General features: G+C 37.9%; 1 protein-coding gene across 3 annotated transcripts in view; it reads left to right on the top strand.

The window, feature by feature from the left end:
- Nucleotides 1–19,000, top strand: part of LOC139964572 (uncharacterized) — a 91,867-nt gene extending 72,867 nt beyond the window's left edge. For 2 of the 3 annotated variants that reach the window (XM_071966259.1, XM_071966260.1), the window contains exons 68-85: nucleotides 30–227; nucleotides 551–754; nucleotides 2,272–2,386; nucleotides 3,268–3,452; nucleotides 4,197–4,385; nucleotides 4,876–5,079; nucleotides 6,009–6,305; nucleotides 7,666–7,854; nucleotides 8,600–8,803; nucleotides 9,946–10,091; nucleotides 10,771–10,918; nucleotides 11,820–11,991; nucleotides 12,627–12,805; nucleotides 13,437–13,501; nucleotides 14,560–14,663; nucleotides 15,085–15,381; nucleotides 16,260–16,328; nucleotides 17,007–19,000. In XM_071966259.1, the coding sequence (XP_071822360.1) occupies nucleotides 30–227; nucleotides 551–754; nucleotides 2,272–2,386; nucleotides 3,268–3,452; nucleotides 4,197–4,385; nucleotides 4,876–5,079; nucleotides 6,009–6,305; nucleotides 7,666–7,854; nucleotides 8,600–8,803; nucleotides 9,946–10,091; nucleotides 10,771–10,918; nucleotides 11,820–11,991; nucleotides 12,627–12,805; nucleotides 13,437–13,501; nucleotides 14,560–14,663; nucleotides 15,085–15,381; nucleotides 16,260–16,328; nucleotides 17,007–17,235 (3,194 nt within the window). In that variant the 3' untranslated portion in view covers nucleotides 17,236–19,000. The other variant, XM_071966261.1, reaches the window with a different exon arrangement.
- Nucleotides 19,001–19,214: the final 214 nt, after the last annotated feature.

Below are 19,214 nucleotides of genomic sequence, written 5' to 3'. Positions count from 1 at the left end.
GACCTTTGACCTAACTCATTAATTTGCAGCTCTTTGTGATGATGGTTACATAGTTGGATACAACTACGGCTGCTACAAGTTTGTCTCTGACGTCAGCCTCTCTTGGAACGACGCTAGAGCCGAGTGTCAGATGAAACAGGATAGTGACCTGGCCGTCATCGACGACGCAGATGAACTTCAGTTTATAGTCGATGCTGGTCTTGCAACAGGTTTCGATTGGTGGGTCGGTAAGTGTTACCATGGCAGTGAAAAAAATTCCACTGTTTCTAACGGTCAATGATAATTGTTTCAAAGCAGTATCTCAATTTTTATGGCATAGAAACATATTTTTGGTTTTAAGCAAAAGAGAAAAAGCACGTCTAGAATATCGTTTGGCACAGCTTAATAGCGAATGATTGAGTTCAGCCGTCTTACTGGAACTTGATTCCTTAAATATGAAACTCTGATCCTGCAGGTAAACTATTGAAAAGTTAGTATAAACTTTCCTAAAAAAATTGCATCTTCTTTTTTTTTTTTTACCATGAAATTTATTGTTTTCGTCGCTACTCAGGTTTGTCCGACCGTGTGACTGAAGGCGAGTATTACTGGACGGACTGTTCGATGGCCTCTAACTTTACCTTGGCCAACTGGGATGCACAGCAGCCCAGCGACACCACCGGTAGCGAGAACTGCATCGTTCTCCAGGACAACGGGAAGATCAACGACAGGGACTGCTCCCGTTCTTTCCCATACGTCTGCGAAACCATCGCAACCAGTGAGTATATCGACTGATAATAAAGGCATTGAAGACTCGCCCCAAACCGTGTGCGGCCATCTGTAAAAGTTAACTTTCCATTGCTTGCAAGTGACGTTTTGTTCGTGTCGCTACAAAATGCAGATAGTAATGAAACGTGATACCTTGTTATCTTTTATCTAGACCTGAGATGTCCATCGCTGTATTGTTTGTACACTGTGCTGTGGGTATTGACCGCAGCTGTATGTACTGACTGTACACTAGTGTCTAATTACCGATGGTAGCAATTGGTGTGTGTGTGTTTTTTGGGGATCGATGGTGGTGTCTAACACTTCTGTTACACCTCATTCAAAACTAGGTCAGATTACCGGCATTAGACATTCCTTTTGGCGCGAGTCTTCACACACTTTAATGAAAACCTGCAACGTCAGAGTAGGTGTTCTCCTGCTACTTGTTTCATGCCGAGATCTGACAGTAATTAGTTTAGTGAAATGACCCGACTATAAATCGATCTTAAAAAAATGCTAAAAGGGATAGAAGACACCGTCATGCTTGAAAATCGTGGGATTTATACCTCTTTGCATATGATCAATAGGAGAAAGGGTGTCTTGGCGGCAAAGTTTTCTAGGGATTTGAAAGCATTCATCGATCCACTCGGTAGCTTTTAAAGTTGGTGAAGAAATCTTTTGTCTTATTTCAATTAATTTGCAATCTTCTTTTGAGTAATACTTGTTATAGATTGGGTGAAATTGTTTTGAAAGTTTGTTTTGAGATAACAAGGGGGGTGGGGGGAGCAGTTTTAAGGTACTCGTTATAGTCTGTTATACTTGTTTAAACACAAACATAAGTCTAGAAAACTGTGGCATACCAGTATTAAGTGGACATAGCCTATTTTGCTTGATATAATTAACAAAGTGCCAAAGATGTCGATTTTCTTGAGGAACAAACCCAAACCATCTTGATCAACTTATGTGTTTTTAGAGATGTAAAGTTTACGGTAAAACTCATTCCATTTGGAAGATATCATGGTTGCTAATGACAAGACTTGAGCAAGTCTAAATATGACATCATAGACACACTTGTACTTGAATACCTGGTTTATTTGTTTTCTTTATTTCAAGCATTGTTCATTTTTCCTTGTTTTGTTTTGCCAGTGCCGAATTTAACATACTGATTTTTTCTTTTTGGTATTACAACTTGATGTGGCCTTTTTTTTTTTTTTTTGCATTGTTTTCTTTAAACAATGGTGTTTCCCTTTGTTTACCTCAAAAGTAAAAAAAGGGAACAAAAAGAGAATTAAATCACACAATCTTTATTGTTTCCCATTCCTACTGTGTGTTTGTTTTGTTGTTTAGTTATTTTCCCGATTTCCTCTTTGAGGGCTTATTTTATTCCTGTTTCGTTTGTTTCTAGGGTTAGATGACCTGACAAGCACACCTAGGCTCTTCAGGGCACTTACTGTGTGTTTGTTTTGTTATTTACATAGTGTATCAATGTTTTAAAGGGCTTATTTAATTCCTGTTTTTTTTTGCTTCTAGGGTTAGATGACTTCACAACCATACCCAGGCTATTCAGGGCATCTGCTGTCGATGAGAGCACAGTCGAACTGTCTTGGATTCCTCCACCGAAACGATGCGAGATTTCTGGTTACAGGTATTAAAATGCTTGACATCTTCTACAGATTTTTTTGAAAACAGCAAAAAAAATGTGAAGGCTAGATTATTCATGTAACCACAGAAGCTGTATACCTTAGGTGGCCTGTTCATATTCCATTCTTGCAGAAACAATGTGCTTGTTTTTTCAGAATCTATTTACAATGTTTTTGTACATTTTACTGCTAAGCATTTGTTGCAAATGATGTAATCTTAATGTTGTTCATGTTTGGGACTGTGATGTTTACAGTCAGAAAGGAACAGTTGCAATGTTTGGTCAAAGTTCATGTAACTTATATATTTGTTTATGGCACAAACAAATTTGCTGTTAACTTTATTATAATTGCTACACTGACACAATTTGTGCACAAAATGTATGTTGCAATTGAAATTTTGGTCAAAGGTCACATAAGAATTTGGTATAAATCATGTTTGCTTTTGTCCGTATATAAGAGTTGCTACACTGGCCTCAGTTTATGAACAAAATGAAGGTAACAAATGAAATCTGTGGTCAAAGGTCACGAAAGCATTTGGTTTAGACCATGTTTGCTTTTATCTCTCACTTTCTATGCTGATTCAATGAACAAATTGTACACAACAAGTGGAATTTTGGGGTCAAAGGTCATGAAATAATTTGGTATAAACCATGTTGGCTTTTCTCTGTCAGTTTCTATGCTGATTCAATGAACAAATTGTACACAACAAGTGGTATTTTTGGGGTCAAAGGTCATGAAATAATTTGGTATAAACTATGTTGGCTTTTCTGTCAGTTTCTAGGCTGATTCAATGAACAAACTGTACACAACAAGTGGTACTTTGGGGTCAAAGGCCATGAAATAATTTGGTATAAACCATGTTGGTTTTTGATCTGTTTATTATTAGAGTCTCTTACTACACTGATCCAATGAACGTGATGTACATGACTGTCCCGTCTGGCGATTCCAACGGTGCAGTCGTGACAGGACTAATGGCAGAAACAACCTACACGTTCAGGTTGGCTGTCATGACCCCTGAAGGGACAGGAAATGATATTGCCATGACAACAGAAACAACTCTGCCACCCATCAGTAAGTATCATGAGTTATGTTATTCGGTCCCAGCAGATGTCGGAATCGATTTAGGACTTAACCGTTCTTTCTTATTGGTACCCTTGCTTTATATTTTAAATGCTAGACAATGGTGAAAGGTGATGATTTTATATATAAAAATGCTAAGATGTGTTCTGGCAGTGGTCCCGTAAGTTGAAACAGTATAACTTTAATAAGGATTTTTCAGGGAAGGATAAGATGTTGGTTGGTTACATTTTTTTTTTAGACTGGGCAGTTGTATTGAAAGATTACCAAGTGCATGATCAGTAACAGTTTAAAAGTCAAGCGTAGTCATGCGTAAGAGTCATGCATACTGCCCGGCTATCTACAATTATCCAAGTCGTGACATCTAGTTGAATCAGGTCACATTCAGCCAGGCGATGTGCCACCTACTGCCAAATCTAGTAAGGCTGGAACTCAATATCCAACAATAACAGACCAGCGTGTACCTATTGCATGAAACTGCATTGCCTATTGTGTTGAACTGCACAACGCACAATTAAAAAAAAAAGTAATGTCCTATGCAGCCCATAGACTCTATGAACAAACTTGTTGCCTAGTACACAAATAAATCTGAAGAAGTAGTGAAATATCGTTAGGAAAGACCACCAAACAAGTACCATGGAACAGTTTCGTACATTCTAGATAGAAGTCTCCAAAAAATGCAGATGAGATCTTAGTTTTTATATTTTGCACTAAATGGAATTATTCATATTTTCGTAGACCCTTGCCCAGAGGGTTGGGTCGTCGGATACCTTGGACGATGCTATCGATTTGGAACGTCACCGATGAGTTACAACGACGCACGGCAGGATTGTAGGTCTATCGAAGATGGCGATTTGGTCGTCATAGAAACAGGAATGGAGAATGAATTTCTCTACAACCTTACTCAGGGAGGCATGTGGTGGATCGGTGAGTCTTAATCCCTCATTCCTGTTCTTTTCCTTTCGACTAAATTTCTTTCATGCTGATATATTGCAAAGTAAAATTTAGTTGCTCTTTTCGCATGGAACAAAAGACTGGGCATACTAAACTATTTGATGATCGTCAATGGAATTGAGGAACTCTGAAACTGACGATCACTTTGATAGGTTGGTATCCACTATTACGAACAGTGGTGTGCACAAAGTGGTGGGGGTGGCCATGCCCTCCCCCCAACCTCCATTTATCAGTCGGGGGATATTTTTAAAATTCAAAAGTTGGCACGACCTTGGGTTTTGACGGTGTTATAGACCTAACTTATAGTCTAAATATCACCATCTTACCTCCTCCACCCCCATTCACAACCTAACACTCTATGGATCTGTCCCTCAGTGTAAAGTAAAAAAATCTAGCTAGCTAGCTTTAGAAGCTTGATAAATATTTTTACCCCGTGAGAGAACTTTCTGTATTTCATTCTCAGGTTACAACGACATCGCTATCGAGGGAGATTTCAACTGGGTAGACTGTGATGCAACGACAGCATTCGCAGAGACCAACTGGGAGATGGGTCAGCCGGACAACGTAGGTGGCATCCAGGACTGTACCATCATGACCAACAGTGGCCGGTACAGTGACTGGGACTGCCTGGAACCAATCACGTACCTGTGTGAACAGTCTCCTAAAGGTCAGCTATGAATATTCAACAGCAAATAGACAAAAAATGGGAATAATCAATTTTGTTGAAGAACTCTTGGGGTGGAGGAAATTAGTAAAGTTGAATTACCTGGTATCGGCTAAATATTAACAATCTGCAAATTTGTTGTCAATTATATCATAGACAAGAAAACATAAGAAACCCAGGGGTTGAGGGGGGGGCTCGGGAGGGTGGGTGGGTAATTGCTTTTGTTAGGTTGAGTGTAATGTGTAAGAGTAATTTCAAAAGTATCCGTCCAGTTGGAAATTCTTTTTATAGTCAGTTCTCTTCATGAGATTCTTCAAAAGCACTAGTAGGGACAGTTTGTGCAGTATTAATATCCTGTTTCTATTAGATAAATATTTGGAACTGTTCATAGCATCAGTATAACATGTGAGTACCAGAACTGCCAACTCCCATCTCCCCACCCCCCAATCCCCTACCCCCCTTCATTCCTTCAATGGCATAAACCTGGTGTATTTCAAAGAAAGACCTGAAGATTGGTTCCCAAACCTGGAAATTTGACGAAATGCTGCGTCAAATAAAACTCATTCCAAAAACCAGTTATTTTGTGGTTAGCATTGTATTCCGTGGCAGATCTCTTTGACTCACCGTAAGTCAAAAATATCCACAACTACATGCAAAGCTGCTTTAATTGGTTTCACCAGCCGAAATATTATTGCATGCGAAAATCTGGAGATCCTACAGTGACACGATAAATAAAAATCATGAGTCTCACATTAGAATCATCAGAGTTGGCAATTACAGAGTACATTATACAGTGATACTAACGTAACAATATTGTTCCACATGAGTGCAAAAAAAAATGTTATGCCGAATTTTGGCCACTACTTCAGTTACTGTAGTGTGTTACTGCTATTGTTTTTCATTAATATTTTCTCTCCTACTTTGCCGTACAGGTTACGCTCCAGAGGATGCTAATCCTAGGTCTGTCTCAGCAACCGCGACCAATCCTTCGACAGTGGTGGTCACGTGGGTGCCAGAGAGCCGATACAACTGCGACGTCCTCGGTTACCGTGTCATCTACCCCAATCCCACGCCCGTCGTTGTGGACGTTCCTGGCGCCGATAGCAGCAGTCTGACGATCACCGATCTCCAGGGCGACACGACCTACTGGATTTCTGTGGGCGCATACACATACTTTGAAGATCTTCCGTACATCAATGATACGACCGTCACAACACCGAACCCTGACGGTACGTGTAGATCTGTCTCCTACTACTACTACTCCAGGGTTAAGAAACAAAATAGCCAGAGTTGAGTTAAAGGCATTGAAGCCCCAAATAGCGTGCGGCCATCTTTAAAAAGTTAACCTTCCGTTGCTTGCAAGTGACGTTTTGTTTGTGTCGCTACAAAATGCAGACAGTAATGAAACTTGATACCTTGTTATCTTTAGCTGGACCTGAGATATCCATCGCTGTATCGTTTGTACACTGTGCCGTGGGTTTTGACCGCAGCTGTATGTACTGACTGTACACTAGTGTCTAATTACCGAAGGTAGCAAGCTGTGTGTGTATTTTCTGGGATCGATGGTGGTGTCTAACACTTCTGTTACACCTCATACGAAACTAGGTCAGATTACCGGCATTAGACGTTTCTTTTTGCGCGAGTCTTCACACCTTTTAAAGTAATGAAGAATACTGCCATCATTTAGCTTAACAGATGAATGGACACTAAATTGTGTAATTGTTTGGTCAGAGACAATGATTAAATCTTGTATGCAGTGAACAGCTCTGAGTGCAGCTAGGCAGCATCCATCTATACTGTAATAACTGTATCTCTTTATGTAGTGATGTTATGTAAGGTTTGGAGTAAAGTGAAAAGTGCTATGAGCCAGTTTTGAACTGGTTCCAACCTGTTCATGTAATTATAAATAAATATTTCAGACGTCGAGTACATAACCAGAGTCTACTTCCCAAAAGTTTCACCTCGTCTGATAGATCAAACAATTAAAACTGATTTAATAATTCCTGAGATTAATGCTCCCCTGGTACCCAATGGAATTTTTATATGGGTACAGAGGAAACCACCTCTTCTGCAAAACATTGAATTTATTTGTAAAAGCTTATAGAAGGAAGTTAAATTTAGTTTGTATAATTGATCGATGGTTTTCTACCCAGCCTCCCTCTATATTAGTCTGTACATCCTTATAACCATCTTCTGTAGTAGGTAACACTCTTAGTAAGTTTTTTGTTTCTCGCTTCCTTTACAACTTCCTTTACAACTTCAAGAAATTTGATGAATTTATCTTATTATATTATGATTAACTATATAGTATCATTTTATATATATCTATATTTAGGAGGGGGGGGGGCTATGTAAGTTTTGCAGGTGTAATAATCTGTATGATTTACTCTGTTCTTGCTCACAGATCACTGTGAAGAAGGTTGGGTGACAACTTATTTTCAAGAAATTTGATGAATTTATCATATTATAATTACTATATAGTATACTTTTATATGTATATCTATATTTGGGAGGTGGGGGAGGGGGAGGGCGCTATGTAAGTTTTGCAGGTGTAATAATCTGTACGATTTACTCTGTTCTTGCTCACAGATCTCTGTGAAGAAGGTTGGGTGCCAGGATATGACTTCAGGTGTTACAAGTTTGGCTCAGAGATGCTCAGTTGGGAAGATGCTCGTCTTGACTGCCAGTCCATCCCGGACGGTGACTTGGTCGTCTTTGAGACAGAGGCAGAATGGGAGTTTGTCAGTACCCTGGGTGCTGGAGCTTCATGGTGGCTTGGTAAGTATATAGGCGTAAGAGGCGGGGGGGCTAGGGGGGCTGCAGCCCCCACCCCCCAACCAAAACATTTTGTGAAATTTCGGGCAATATACTGAGAATTTTTCAGGCACCTACTGAAAGAAAAATAATTTGCAATGTGTTTTTCAATGGTTAAACTGATATTATTATGATCATGATTATTGTAACGAATTGCCCAATAATTATAACCAATATGGAAGGGTAATAACACGGCAAATGATTGTATGTTATTGGCATGCGATGTAATGACCGAAAAATTTTGGTTATATTTTTCGGGCAAGTCGTTACAGCCCCCCCAAATCAAATTGGGCTCCTACGCCTATGGGTAAATACATATACACATGTATGTATTTGTATGTATTTTAGATCCTCCTGCAAGCAGGAACTCGCGAAGAAGCCATCATTGGCTTATCAAAGCCGCAAGCTGACCAAAGTCAGTCTCTTAGATTCCTATTTAATGTCCATGATTATGAATTGTCAATTGTCAAAAACTCTGTAACTAGACGACATACATTAGTTGCTTGACTATTTGACGAAAATTCTCACTGGTCTTGTTAACCCTCTCCCGGTTGGTGACGCACTTGTGCCTCTATTTCATTTACTTCCTTTGTAAATGTATATAAAGTCAAAGACATTTACCCCAAAAGTTTAGGCAAGATAAAAAATAATATTAAAAAATGGAAATTTTCCTATTTATAACATTAAATTTCATTTCTCATATAAACAGGTCTGTTTGACAGAGCTTCTGAGGGAGAGTACAGATGGGTTACCTGCGATGCTTTAGACACCTGGGCCACTGACAACTGGGCCCCTGGACAGCCCAATGACCTTCAAGGGAACCAGGACTGTGTGCAGATGTTGGGCAGTGGAATGTGGAATGACCTGGAGTGTACATCAGAGAGTTTATATGTCTGTGAAGTCACAGTGAAAGGTGAGAATAGAGCAAATAGAACTTTAATCATCTTTCAGATTTTGTGGAGCGGAGATTGAGGAGGTGAGGGGATTGAGGAGGTGAGGTGATGTTAGGTGAGGAGGGATCAGAGGTAGGGCTGATGTTTAACTGACTGTGTACAAAACTTAATAAATTGTGAGTCACATGCAGAAATATTTAGATATCCTTACATCTGGGATAAAATTAAGAAATCCTCACTGCATGTGGGGCAGGGGAAGGCAAGGGGGAGGGAGTGGAAAGGGAGGGGGAAGGTGGTTGGGGAGATTATACCAACCAACTGTAAAGACATATCTTTAATTTTAAGATATTTTCAGTTTTGTGAGAAACTTATTAATTTTTCTAAGTCCAATCGTAATGCATACAACTTTCGGATATTGTTTCTTGTGTGCAAAGTTTGTATCAATTCTTAGTAGCAAGTCTGAATATGAGGATAATGCTATTGATAACCTGAGCATTTTTTTCAAAATTATGTAAATAGTTATGAATAAACATATTTAATGAATAAACATATATCATGAATGCCAGGTTTTGTTGCAATAGTTAGCTGATAGAGTAGATGATAAGAGTGCTGACACACTGAATTTGGGGAAAATGCTCTTTTTTTTTAAATTTTTGAAACATTTGTAAATCAGGAAAGGCTCTCATAGTGGTCATGAATAAACATATATTTATGAATAAACCTATAATTTGTTTCAATATTCAAAGTATACAGTAGATGATCAGTTCCCCAACATGTAAAATTTGGGGACAATAAATAATATTGACTATTTATACCTTAAAAAAGTGTTTTTTCCCTTCTTTTTTTCTCACAAAAATCTGTAAAACAGTAAATGCTCACCTAGTTTGGGGCAATTTTTTGATGTACTGTACATTTATGTCATGCTTCAAAGCACTCGTACTGACAGTATGAGTATTCCATTTCTATACGATAACGGTTAGGAACTGTTGATACTCCCAGAACAACCCAGAACAACTGTTACAAAGCATAATATGGAGAGGAGAGTATAGAGTGGTATGAACTTTGGAAAAATTTGTCCCAACTGGCTTGAAATGCTTATGAATAAATGGTTATGAATAAACATAAATTTAATGAATAAAATGCATAATATTTCAATATTCAGATTATACAGTGGACGACCAGAGCCCTGACACACTCAGAGGTGAAGCTACAGACCCGTCTACAGTAGAATTAACTTGGGAGCCATCTGCTTATAACTGTGAAGTCCTTGGTTACACTATCTATATTCAAGAGGGAATAAACAGCATGGTATGTCACTTCAAATTTGCTGGTACTATTATGGAATGTTAACAGAAAATGAAGGCACCTGAAAACATAGTCGCTTACTTCAGTCCACTAAAGTTGTACCAGGAACGGCTATATCAGGCATTTTGTGGTACTATTCTGGAATGTTAACAGAAGTCTAGGCACCTGAAAACATAGTCATAGTTAACAGAAGAGAAAGGCAACTGAATACGTGATCTGTTAATGTGTACTCATGTCCAGAACAAATATGCTAATTACATACTGGGGAACATTACATTAAATTTAATGGAAGAAAAGTTTTCTGTTTTTGAATTAGAATCAACTGGGCATATGTGACAGCTGATATATATATGTATATAGTTTTGTGTATATTTAGTGTTGTACTTTCACTAGTTAAGCAACAGTGAAGTATACATTTTGAGGGCTCCTCTGGAAAGCAGTGCTTCTGCACTGAGCAGGACTACCCTCATTAAAGATGACAATAATAAAATAAAAAATATAGAAATATTTTCAATGTTTTATAGTTTATGCAAAACAATTTTTTTTTAGATTGGTCTTTAACATCTCTGCCAAGTATACAGTAAGCTTGTCTTATATTTCATGATGACAATCATGAGTATGGGTTATACTCACAATACTCCCACATATCTTCATACTATTCATTCTATTCATACTTCTGTAGACTCAGACGGTGGAAGGTGGAGATACAACTTCCACACTCGTGAAGAATTTGGAACCGAGCACTGTGTACGTGTTTGACATCGCTGCTTTCACAACCTACGACACTCTACCAGCGGTAGGAAGAACAGTCAGAATCACCATGCCGTCAGGTGAGTTAATTACATTCCATTACTCTGGTTTGAAGACGGGAGAACGTCATCGGTGCTTCTTAATGCCATCCAGGTGAATGTTGGAGGTGAAAGGTCACTATGTACAGAGTCCTGGAATGCACTTTGTTTATGGCAATTGTTATATTTTGGTAATGGTGTTTCAAATGTTGTACTATCGTCCACATGGTAACACTTGAAACATCCTATTCGCATATATTGAATATTCATGTTAAGTACCCCTTTTAAAACCTTCATCTGGGAATGTGGTCCAAGTTCTTATGCTTCAGCCAGCAGTATAGTTATATCACCTAGCAAAGCTAGTAGCCCAATAATCTACAGTGTAACATTATAATATTTGCATGTATTGAATATTCATGCAGTGAATATTCATCTTAAATCACTCTTTTCAACACCTTCATCTGGAGAATCTGGTCCAAGTTGTTATGCCTCAGCCAGCAGTGTAGTTATATCACCTAGCAAAGCTAGTAGCCCAATAATCTACAGTGAAACAGTATAATATTTGCATGTATTGAATATTCATACATTTAATATTCATGTTACATCACTCTTTTCAACACCTTCATCTGGTGAATCTGGTCCAAGTTGTTATGCTTTAGCCAGTAGTGTAGTTATAGTTATATCACCTATCAAAGCTAGTTGCCCAATAATCTACAGTGTAACATAATATTTGCATGCGTTAAATATTCATGCATTGCATATTCATATTAAATAACTCTTTCGACAGCTTCATCTGGTGAATGTGGTCCAAGTTCTTATTCTTCAGCCAGCAGTGCAGTCGTAGTTATATCACCTATCAAAGCTAGTAGCCCAATAATCTACAGTGTAACATTATAATATTTGCATGCATTGAATATTCACGTTAAATCACTTTTTTCAACAGCTTCATCTGGTGAATGTGGTCCCAGTTCTTACACTTCGGCCAGTGGTGTGATTATATCACCCAACTATCCAAAGCCTTACTCCAACAATCTAGGATGCAGCTACCTGATCTCGCTGCCAGATTCATCAAAGGTCGTACAGCTCATCATGAATGACTTCCATCTGGAAGATGGGTATGTGTTTCAAAAAGTTCCTGTGACAAAAAGTCTTAATGTGAAATACTTATGATCTCAAAATTTGCTACAAAAAAAAAAAAAAAAAAGGGAAAAAGTGAAACTAGATTTTCATGGTGTCATTGGGACTTGCCTGGGTTTCTAGGAGCAACATTTTTATATGGTTTTAAATATCCCTTTTCTGTGTTTGGAAGATATAATGGAAAATAATACCAGGAGTCAAGTATATCTTTGTTAATATGCAAAGCATTGAACGTTCATATAGCTTGAAATTGGGATTCAATTTCCCAGGTATTCTTCACCGTATAGGCAATTTGAGCATAGCTGGCCCTTCCACTCCTCAAAAATTGAAGACTATTTGTAATATGTTGACAGAGTTGTCCTGTCCTGAAATCTAGACTATGAGTTACTGTCAGTCGGCGGCCAATCACAGAGTCCCCCCCCCTTCCCCCCCCTTTCCCCCCTGCATCCATCATCTGAACTACTGGTAATGCGACTTGCATTTGCGTTAGAACTTTTAGTGACATCTTTTTCTCTAAAATAACAATGACCATTTTCAGTTCCATGCAAGCTTGATCGCCTGGACTATTTAAGGCTTCTAATATAACATAACTATTTCCCCTTTCCTTTACCAGACATGACTTTTTGACAGTTGGAATTGGAAGCGATATTTTTGAAAATACAGCATACACGCTTACGGGTTCAGAAGTTCCCAGCGAGATTACCACAGGTTCCAGCATGGTCTGGCTCTACTTCTCTTCAGATGAATCCGTGACCGATGTTGGTTTCTCCATTAGCTTTGAGTCCCTGACAGGTTAGCACCCCTTACTATTTTTATGCCTTCAATGTATACCTCATTATACCAGGCGCGCGAGGAATTTGCCAAGAGAGGGGCGAAACTGTAGGCAAACTATCAGAGCCGTAGATCCGGCATTACAAACTATCTAAGCGTAGCGCCACCATGGTTGGCGTCAAGCATACAAGAAAATTTTGGCTGAAAATGCCTCCCAGATGGCTGTCGATATCATAAAAACATACCCAAAAAATATGTCCAAAGGGGGAGGGTGGCTGTCCCCTTCACCCCCCCCCCCCTTGGCTACGCGCCTGCATTATACGTCCTTACTTCATTAACACTGCAAGAAAAATATTGAAGACAAAACAAGTATGACTAGAAGAAAGTCACTTTTATTTTGTCATAACAATGAAGTCTGATGTATAACATTCTAAGAATAGCTGAAGATAAGAAGTATATAGATCTATGACTTGCTGCTCCTTCTCTCAAAGTTCAAAATTTTTAAATGTTTGCTTCTAGCTACAAAGTGTGCCTTTTACATATGTATAGGATTATTAATATATATAGGACGATTTATAATATGTATAAGATGATTATGTATGAACAGTATTGTAACATCTCATCTTTTCTGGGGTGTTTTTTTGATCTGTAGTTGAAACTACCGGTGCAGCAGTAGGAAGTGTGATGGTCCTCATTGTTGACGAGACTGAATCAAGTGTGAGTATAGTTTGCATTTCTCTTTCTTCATATCTTTATACACATTCATTACTCAAACTGTACATGTGCATAATCATTATCCCAGGTCAGGTCAAAAATTCCCAGGTCAGGTCAAAAAAGTCCCAGGCCAGGTTAAGTGTCCCACGTCTGGTCAATTATTCCAGGTCAGGGCAAGTTTCCAGTGTCAGATTGTGTGTCAATTATTCCAAGTCAGCTGGTCAAGTGTCCCTGGTCATATGTGTTTCAGGTCAGGTAAAGTGTCCCTTTGCAGGTCAGGTCAGGTTGGGTCAAGTGTTCCAGGTGAGGTCAAGTGATCCAGACACAATCACATATACATCACAATTTCATTATAGTGGACATTGCTTTAATAACCATAAGATAATATAAAACATGACAATGAGTTTCACTGATAGGTGTTAGGGCCATCTCCCATTTTTCCCAAATTGTCTAAATGCATGCCGTTTGTAAATAGGACAACAGTTAAAGCGTATTGTTGATATTTTTATTAATTTTATTTTAATCATCCATTGCATATGAGGTGGATCACCAGTCGAAAAGGTAGTGGTATATGCCAAAATGGGCATTGCTATCTGCAATTGAGCCTTATAATTCTGACCGTGGCTCGATATTAACTGTTTATCATGGAAGTCACTTATGAACTACTTTAGTGTGTAGTTTACCATTTGCAGATGCTGATTTAAATTAGCTGGGTCATTTTTGGACTTTTATTAAATTGAAGTTTTGACTTGACGAAAATCTGAGAATCTCACCTTTTTAAGGATTAAGGACGATAAAGAAAAATAAAACTTGTCTACATGCTGTACCTACAGGTTATAAAAATGATTTGTTTACTAAAAACAGCTTGTGGATTTTGAAATATCATGAGTCTTTCTCTTTTACATTTTACACAATGTCCTCATATTTCATAGGAGCACTTCTTACCCCTCCCCCACCCCCAAAGTGCTACTGCACATTGCTTGGACTATTTGGGGACAATGTAAATTCCTTATTGATTGATTGATTAATTGATTAATTAATTAATTGATTTCTGGTTATAGTTCTATGAGATGCAAGACATGTTCCAGACCAGCATTGCTAACGAGATGAACGTCTACTGTGGAGAGAATGAGGGCAGCTGTCTAGTGTCTGGTGTTACATTTACGTAAGTTTGAACACAGTATAAAATAAAATACATGTTATGAGCTACAGAACTGATGTAAACTTGAAGGCTACTTATAGACAATTTCACTTCAGAACTCTATGTACATTGAACTGTTAGACTCGTTCTCAGTCGTTTCCAGTACTGTGACTGCTCAAAATGTACCTCATTATTTCCCTCCACTGTTTATCTCCTACCTCTCCTCTTCCCCTGTTGGTATCTTTCTTTCTTCTCTCCATCCCTTGTCTACTAATCCCCTTACATCTATCTCTTTGTGTTCACCATGCTCATTAACCTGTCTGTATTTTGTGCATGTTTTTGTCCCTTCTGTTACTGTTACTTGTCATTTAGCCTTTGAAGAAGATCCTGCTAGGATCGAAACGTCAGGCCAACATACTTTTACACACTCATTATTTCCCATCAGATCTGAAAATGTTGTCATCGTTGATGTCGTTGAAGTGTCCGAGGGTGTGGAGGTGACCTTCTGGATGAGTGACCCAACAGATCCTACGGGAGCCACTGCAGCTCTGACCTCTGGTCAGTTGGAGGAAGCTCTCAATGCGCAAGAAGAAGCCATTGAGGAAGGAGAATTTGATTTTGTCATCCGAAATCCAGAAGTTAAGGCCTTTGACCAACCTTGGGTCATAGCAACCACAACAGTGGTTGGCTTCTGTGTCCTGCTCATAGTCTTGGTACTCATAAGAAACTGCTTCTGTCCAAGGTAGGTGTTTTATCAACATATTACTAGATACTAGTGTTGCACCTGCCCAGTGTTAGTGTTACAACTCTGACATGTATTAATAGTGACTGTTTCCAAGGTTAGTATTACAAGCCTAACAAACATTCATGTTGACCCAACTAAGGTTAGTGTTACAAGCAAACACACATACATGTTGTCACAATCTAAGTTTAGTGTTACAAGCCTAACACACATTCATGTTGACCCAACTAAGGTTGGTGTTACAAGCCTAACACACTTACATGTTGTCACAATCTAAGGTTAGTGTTACAAGCCTTACACACATTACTGTTGCCCTGTCTAAGGTTAGGGTGTGTGTATTAAGTGTAGAGAATTTTAATTAGTTTAATGTAGTCTAGCTTAGTTTAGATTAGTTTAATAAATGTTCCTCTGGACTACCCTCTTTAATTGGACCAAACATACCAAGTTCTAATTCCTCCAAGTGAGAATGCAAAACACCAAGCCAATTCATCCGTAATTTTTTCCTTTAACTTAGTCCAATATTTGATTTGGCCAGAAACTTTTGTGACATGTGACTAGAGCCTCTTAATTTCAAATGTCAAGTCACTCCACAAGTTTTTCAACTTTTTCCTCCATGGAGATAATGCAGCACTTTGAGTCCATGACTCAAATCATGAAAATGGCCGGGAAAGACTTGACTCGACCTTAAAATGAAATGACTTGTTACGACTCTGCATGGCGGAAGGCCAAACAGACACCAGTTTTCATGAAACTTGATAAACTAACAAATGAATGAATTTTAGAATTTTTTTTCTACTAAAGATTAGCAGTCATGTGTGCATAGATGAAGCTAGTTAATTGATATTTTTCTGTTTCTTCTCCTCTTTTCAATGCTGTAGGACGAAGGGCTCTTCCAGAACCAGCAGCAATAGTGACGACGTAGAAATGGTCAGAAATGATCAAGATATGTAAGTACACCACCATTACAATCTGACAACGACTCCAAGGGGCCTGTGGTATACAATTTTTATTGATATTGTATAGCTTTATATCGTATAGCTTGTACTCAGTAGAAAAACCTGTCTGTTGCTTTAGCATTGATATTTTGTCTCCCCCCCCCCCCATTTTTTCCCCCTTTAGTTGCTCACATGATGGTCAGGCCTGCCTATAGAAAAACAATCCTCCTCAAATTCACTTGAGCATTAATAAGTTGTTACTTGCTAGCATAAACTACCACAAGTACTGCCATTAGGATTCATCCATGAGTGCAATTAATGAATTGACCAGTCACCTGTATGATTGTAAACACAAGTGCTCTAATGGCAAACACTACTTTCCTGTGTGTGAAGACAAGTTTGGCTTGACCACTGAAATAATACACTGTGTGTTTAATCATGAATTTGTGCAGAGGAGCGTTCAGTATGGCTAGCATTACCAATATTCAGTCTCCCCTGTTTATAGCTCAAAACAGGGGAATGTGGTGGTATTTGCTATAGGCAAGGGGGTGGGGGTGGATCATCAGAATTTCAAAATCAAAACCAAAAAATATATTTTCTCAGCCAACAAGTATGCGGCATGTGTATTAATACACCGTTTCCATTTCTTGTTTATGATCAATCGTCATTCTTAATCTTTGTATCTTCTAGGGAATCTTTAGGCGCCTACAATAATAATGCATTAGAGATAGAAGACGACATTAAGAGGGTCCCAGTCGATGATGATCCTTCGACTCTCTACACGATCCCAACCAAAAACTCTGAAAAAACAACCAAAGCTCAGATTGAGAGCAGCCACGAGGGCAGCACATCGTCAGTTCTGGAAGACTCAAATGAACCAGGTTCATCTTCCAGCTCCTTTAAGGCAGAGGAAAAATAAGATGATTAGTCTGGTTAGGCTAATTTAAAACATAGAGAATATTGTGTTAGTCTATGTGGGTAGGACTTATTTGTCCATTATCTGGACTGTTCCATTTTTTGGGGGGTTATTTTCCTTTTCTTCATCTTTTCAGATAAGGTTTTGTGATTTCTGTGTTTTATGCATTCTTAAAAGTGAGAAAAATAATGTATGCAAATATATGAATATTTATACACTATGCAAAATAATGTCTTTCCCTCATTTTGCATTCCTACAGCAAATTAAAGACTTCCCTTAGTTTTAAACCAAGTTTGGAAGTTTAATACTATATTATCATTGTTGCCTAGCATTTTTTGCTGACATTGTTACTCTAAGATTTCTGAAAATTATCGTAGGGCAGCGGCTAGAGTTAACAGAGATCATATAGCAAATTTAACATCATTTCCACTTTCCTGTTTATTATCACTTCTCTGTACTCCTCACATCTTTGTAAACTTTGAGGAGGAAAGTATAAACGGCATTACAAGTTTATGTAATAGTATCAATTCTGTGAGGCCGTCCCCCTACTCTCCTCCTGAAAATGTCCTAATGTCAGCAATTATAAAATCTACCTCAGGAATATAACATATAGGTATGATAAAAGTAGTAAAATTAGTTTTCAATTAATCTGTTGTATTTTGATATTGAGCCATACCATATTTTGATGAATTCTTTATTAAAATATCAAATAATATTATTATGTTGTCCTTGATCATTTTTCTTTCTCATGTCTGTTTGAATGCTGGAATAGTATACAAAGTTTGCTACTGAAGTCATTTTGATGACTAAATCTTGATTATATTCACAACCAACTAGTAGAGATGTATTTCATTCTTTTCATTTTTGGGGCAAAAATGCAAAAGCAGGGTAAAGCTAAATTGCACAATAGAAGGCAAAGATGTACCTCAATCTAGCAAAGCTGAGAAGGAATAGAAAAATATGCAGGTTTTTCATTTTTATCCTCCTTCTTCTTTTTTATCCATTGCCCCCACCCCCCCCCCACCCCTCCTTTCTATTTTGTCATTTCTTTCTATTTTAATCAAGTAATACAGAAATAAAATAAAAAGCAAAACAGTTTTCTTATCCGATTTAAAGTTTTAGAGAAATAACTTTTGGGCATAAACTCAACCGACTGAAAATGTGTATGTTTTCTAAAATTTGAGAGGGCATAATTCACTCTCCCCCCCCTCTCCCTATCACTCCCCCTTCCCAGAAAAACTTAAAACAAATAAGAAAGTATTCTACACAAATTCTATAACATTTCAATATATGTACATTCATCGACCAGGCATAGATTTACAAGGGCCTATCTATAGTATTAGGTATTACCATCTTCTAATACTATTTACCCATATTATTAAACAATATTACCCAGATAGAAATAAATATAAAAGGAACTTCAATTGCTCTTCCTGTTATGTTTTCCCGTTCCATCTATAAAGGCATCACCGAGTGATGCTACAGATAAACACATGATAAACTACATTTCATTCTACCCACGGTAAATTCAGTGACGCATTCCGTCTCGTTAAAGTTGAAATTTTTGTTTGCATTATAGTTTCTTCCCTTTGTTCTCTCTCTCTTCGTGATTCTATTATCATTCTCTTAAATAGATAATTGGTTGAAAATTGGTCACTACTTGATAAAAAATCTATCAAAATTTATAGATGTTATTATATCTACATGTTCAAAGTTTACAACATATTATTAATAAATAAAAATATACTGATGTAACTTGTTTGACTAACTTCTTCTATCTCGTGTTTTTGTTTTGTTTTGTGGAAGTTTTCAAATAAAAATTGTTCTTATCTTTACCCTCTTTTTGGGTGGATAAATTTAAATGTTTCTTTAATTATTTCATAATCAAACTATTTTAGTGGCAGATGATGTGACTCTACCAGCCCCAAAATATTGATTTTATTTGATCCTTTGTTAAACATTACACTGTACTAGCTAAAAGC

Source organism: Apostichopus japonicus, chromosome 23 (assembly GCF_037975245.1).
Source record: "Apostichopus japonicus isolate 1M-3 chromosome 23, ASM3797524v1, whole genome shotgun sequence".
NCBI classification, from domain to species: Eukaryota; Metazoa; Echinodermata; class Holothuroidea; order Aspidochirotida; family Stichopodidae; genus Apostichopus; species Apostichopus japonicus.
Note: the sequence above shows the minus strand (reverse complement) of the source record. Positions and strands in the feature narration are given on the sequence as shown.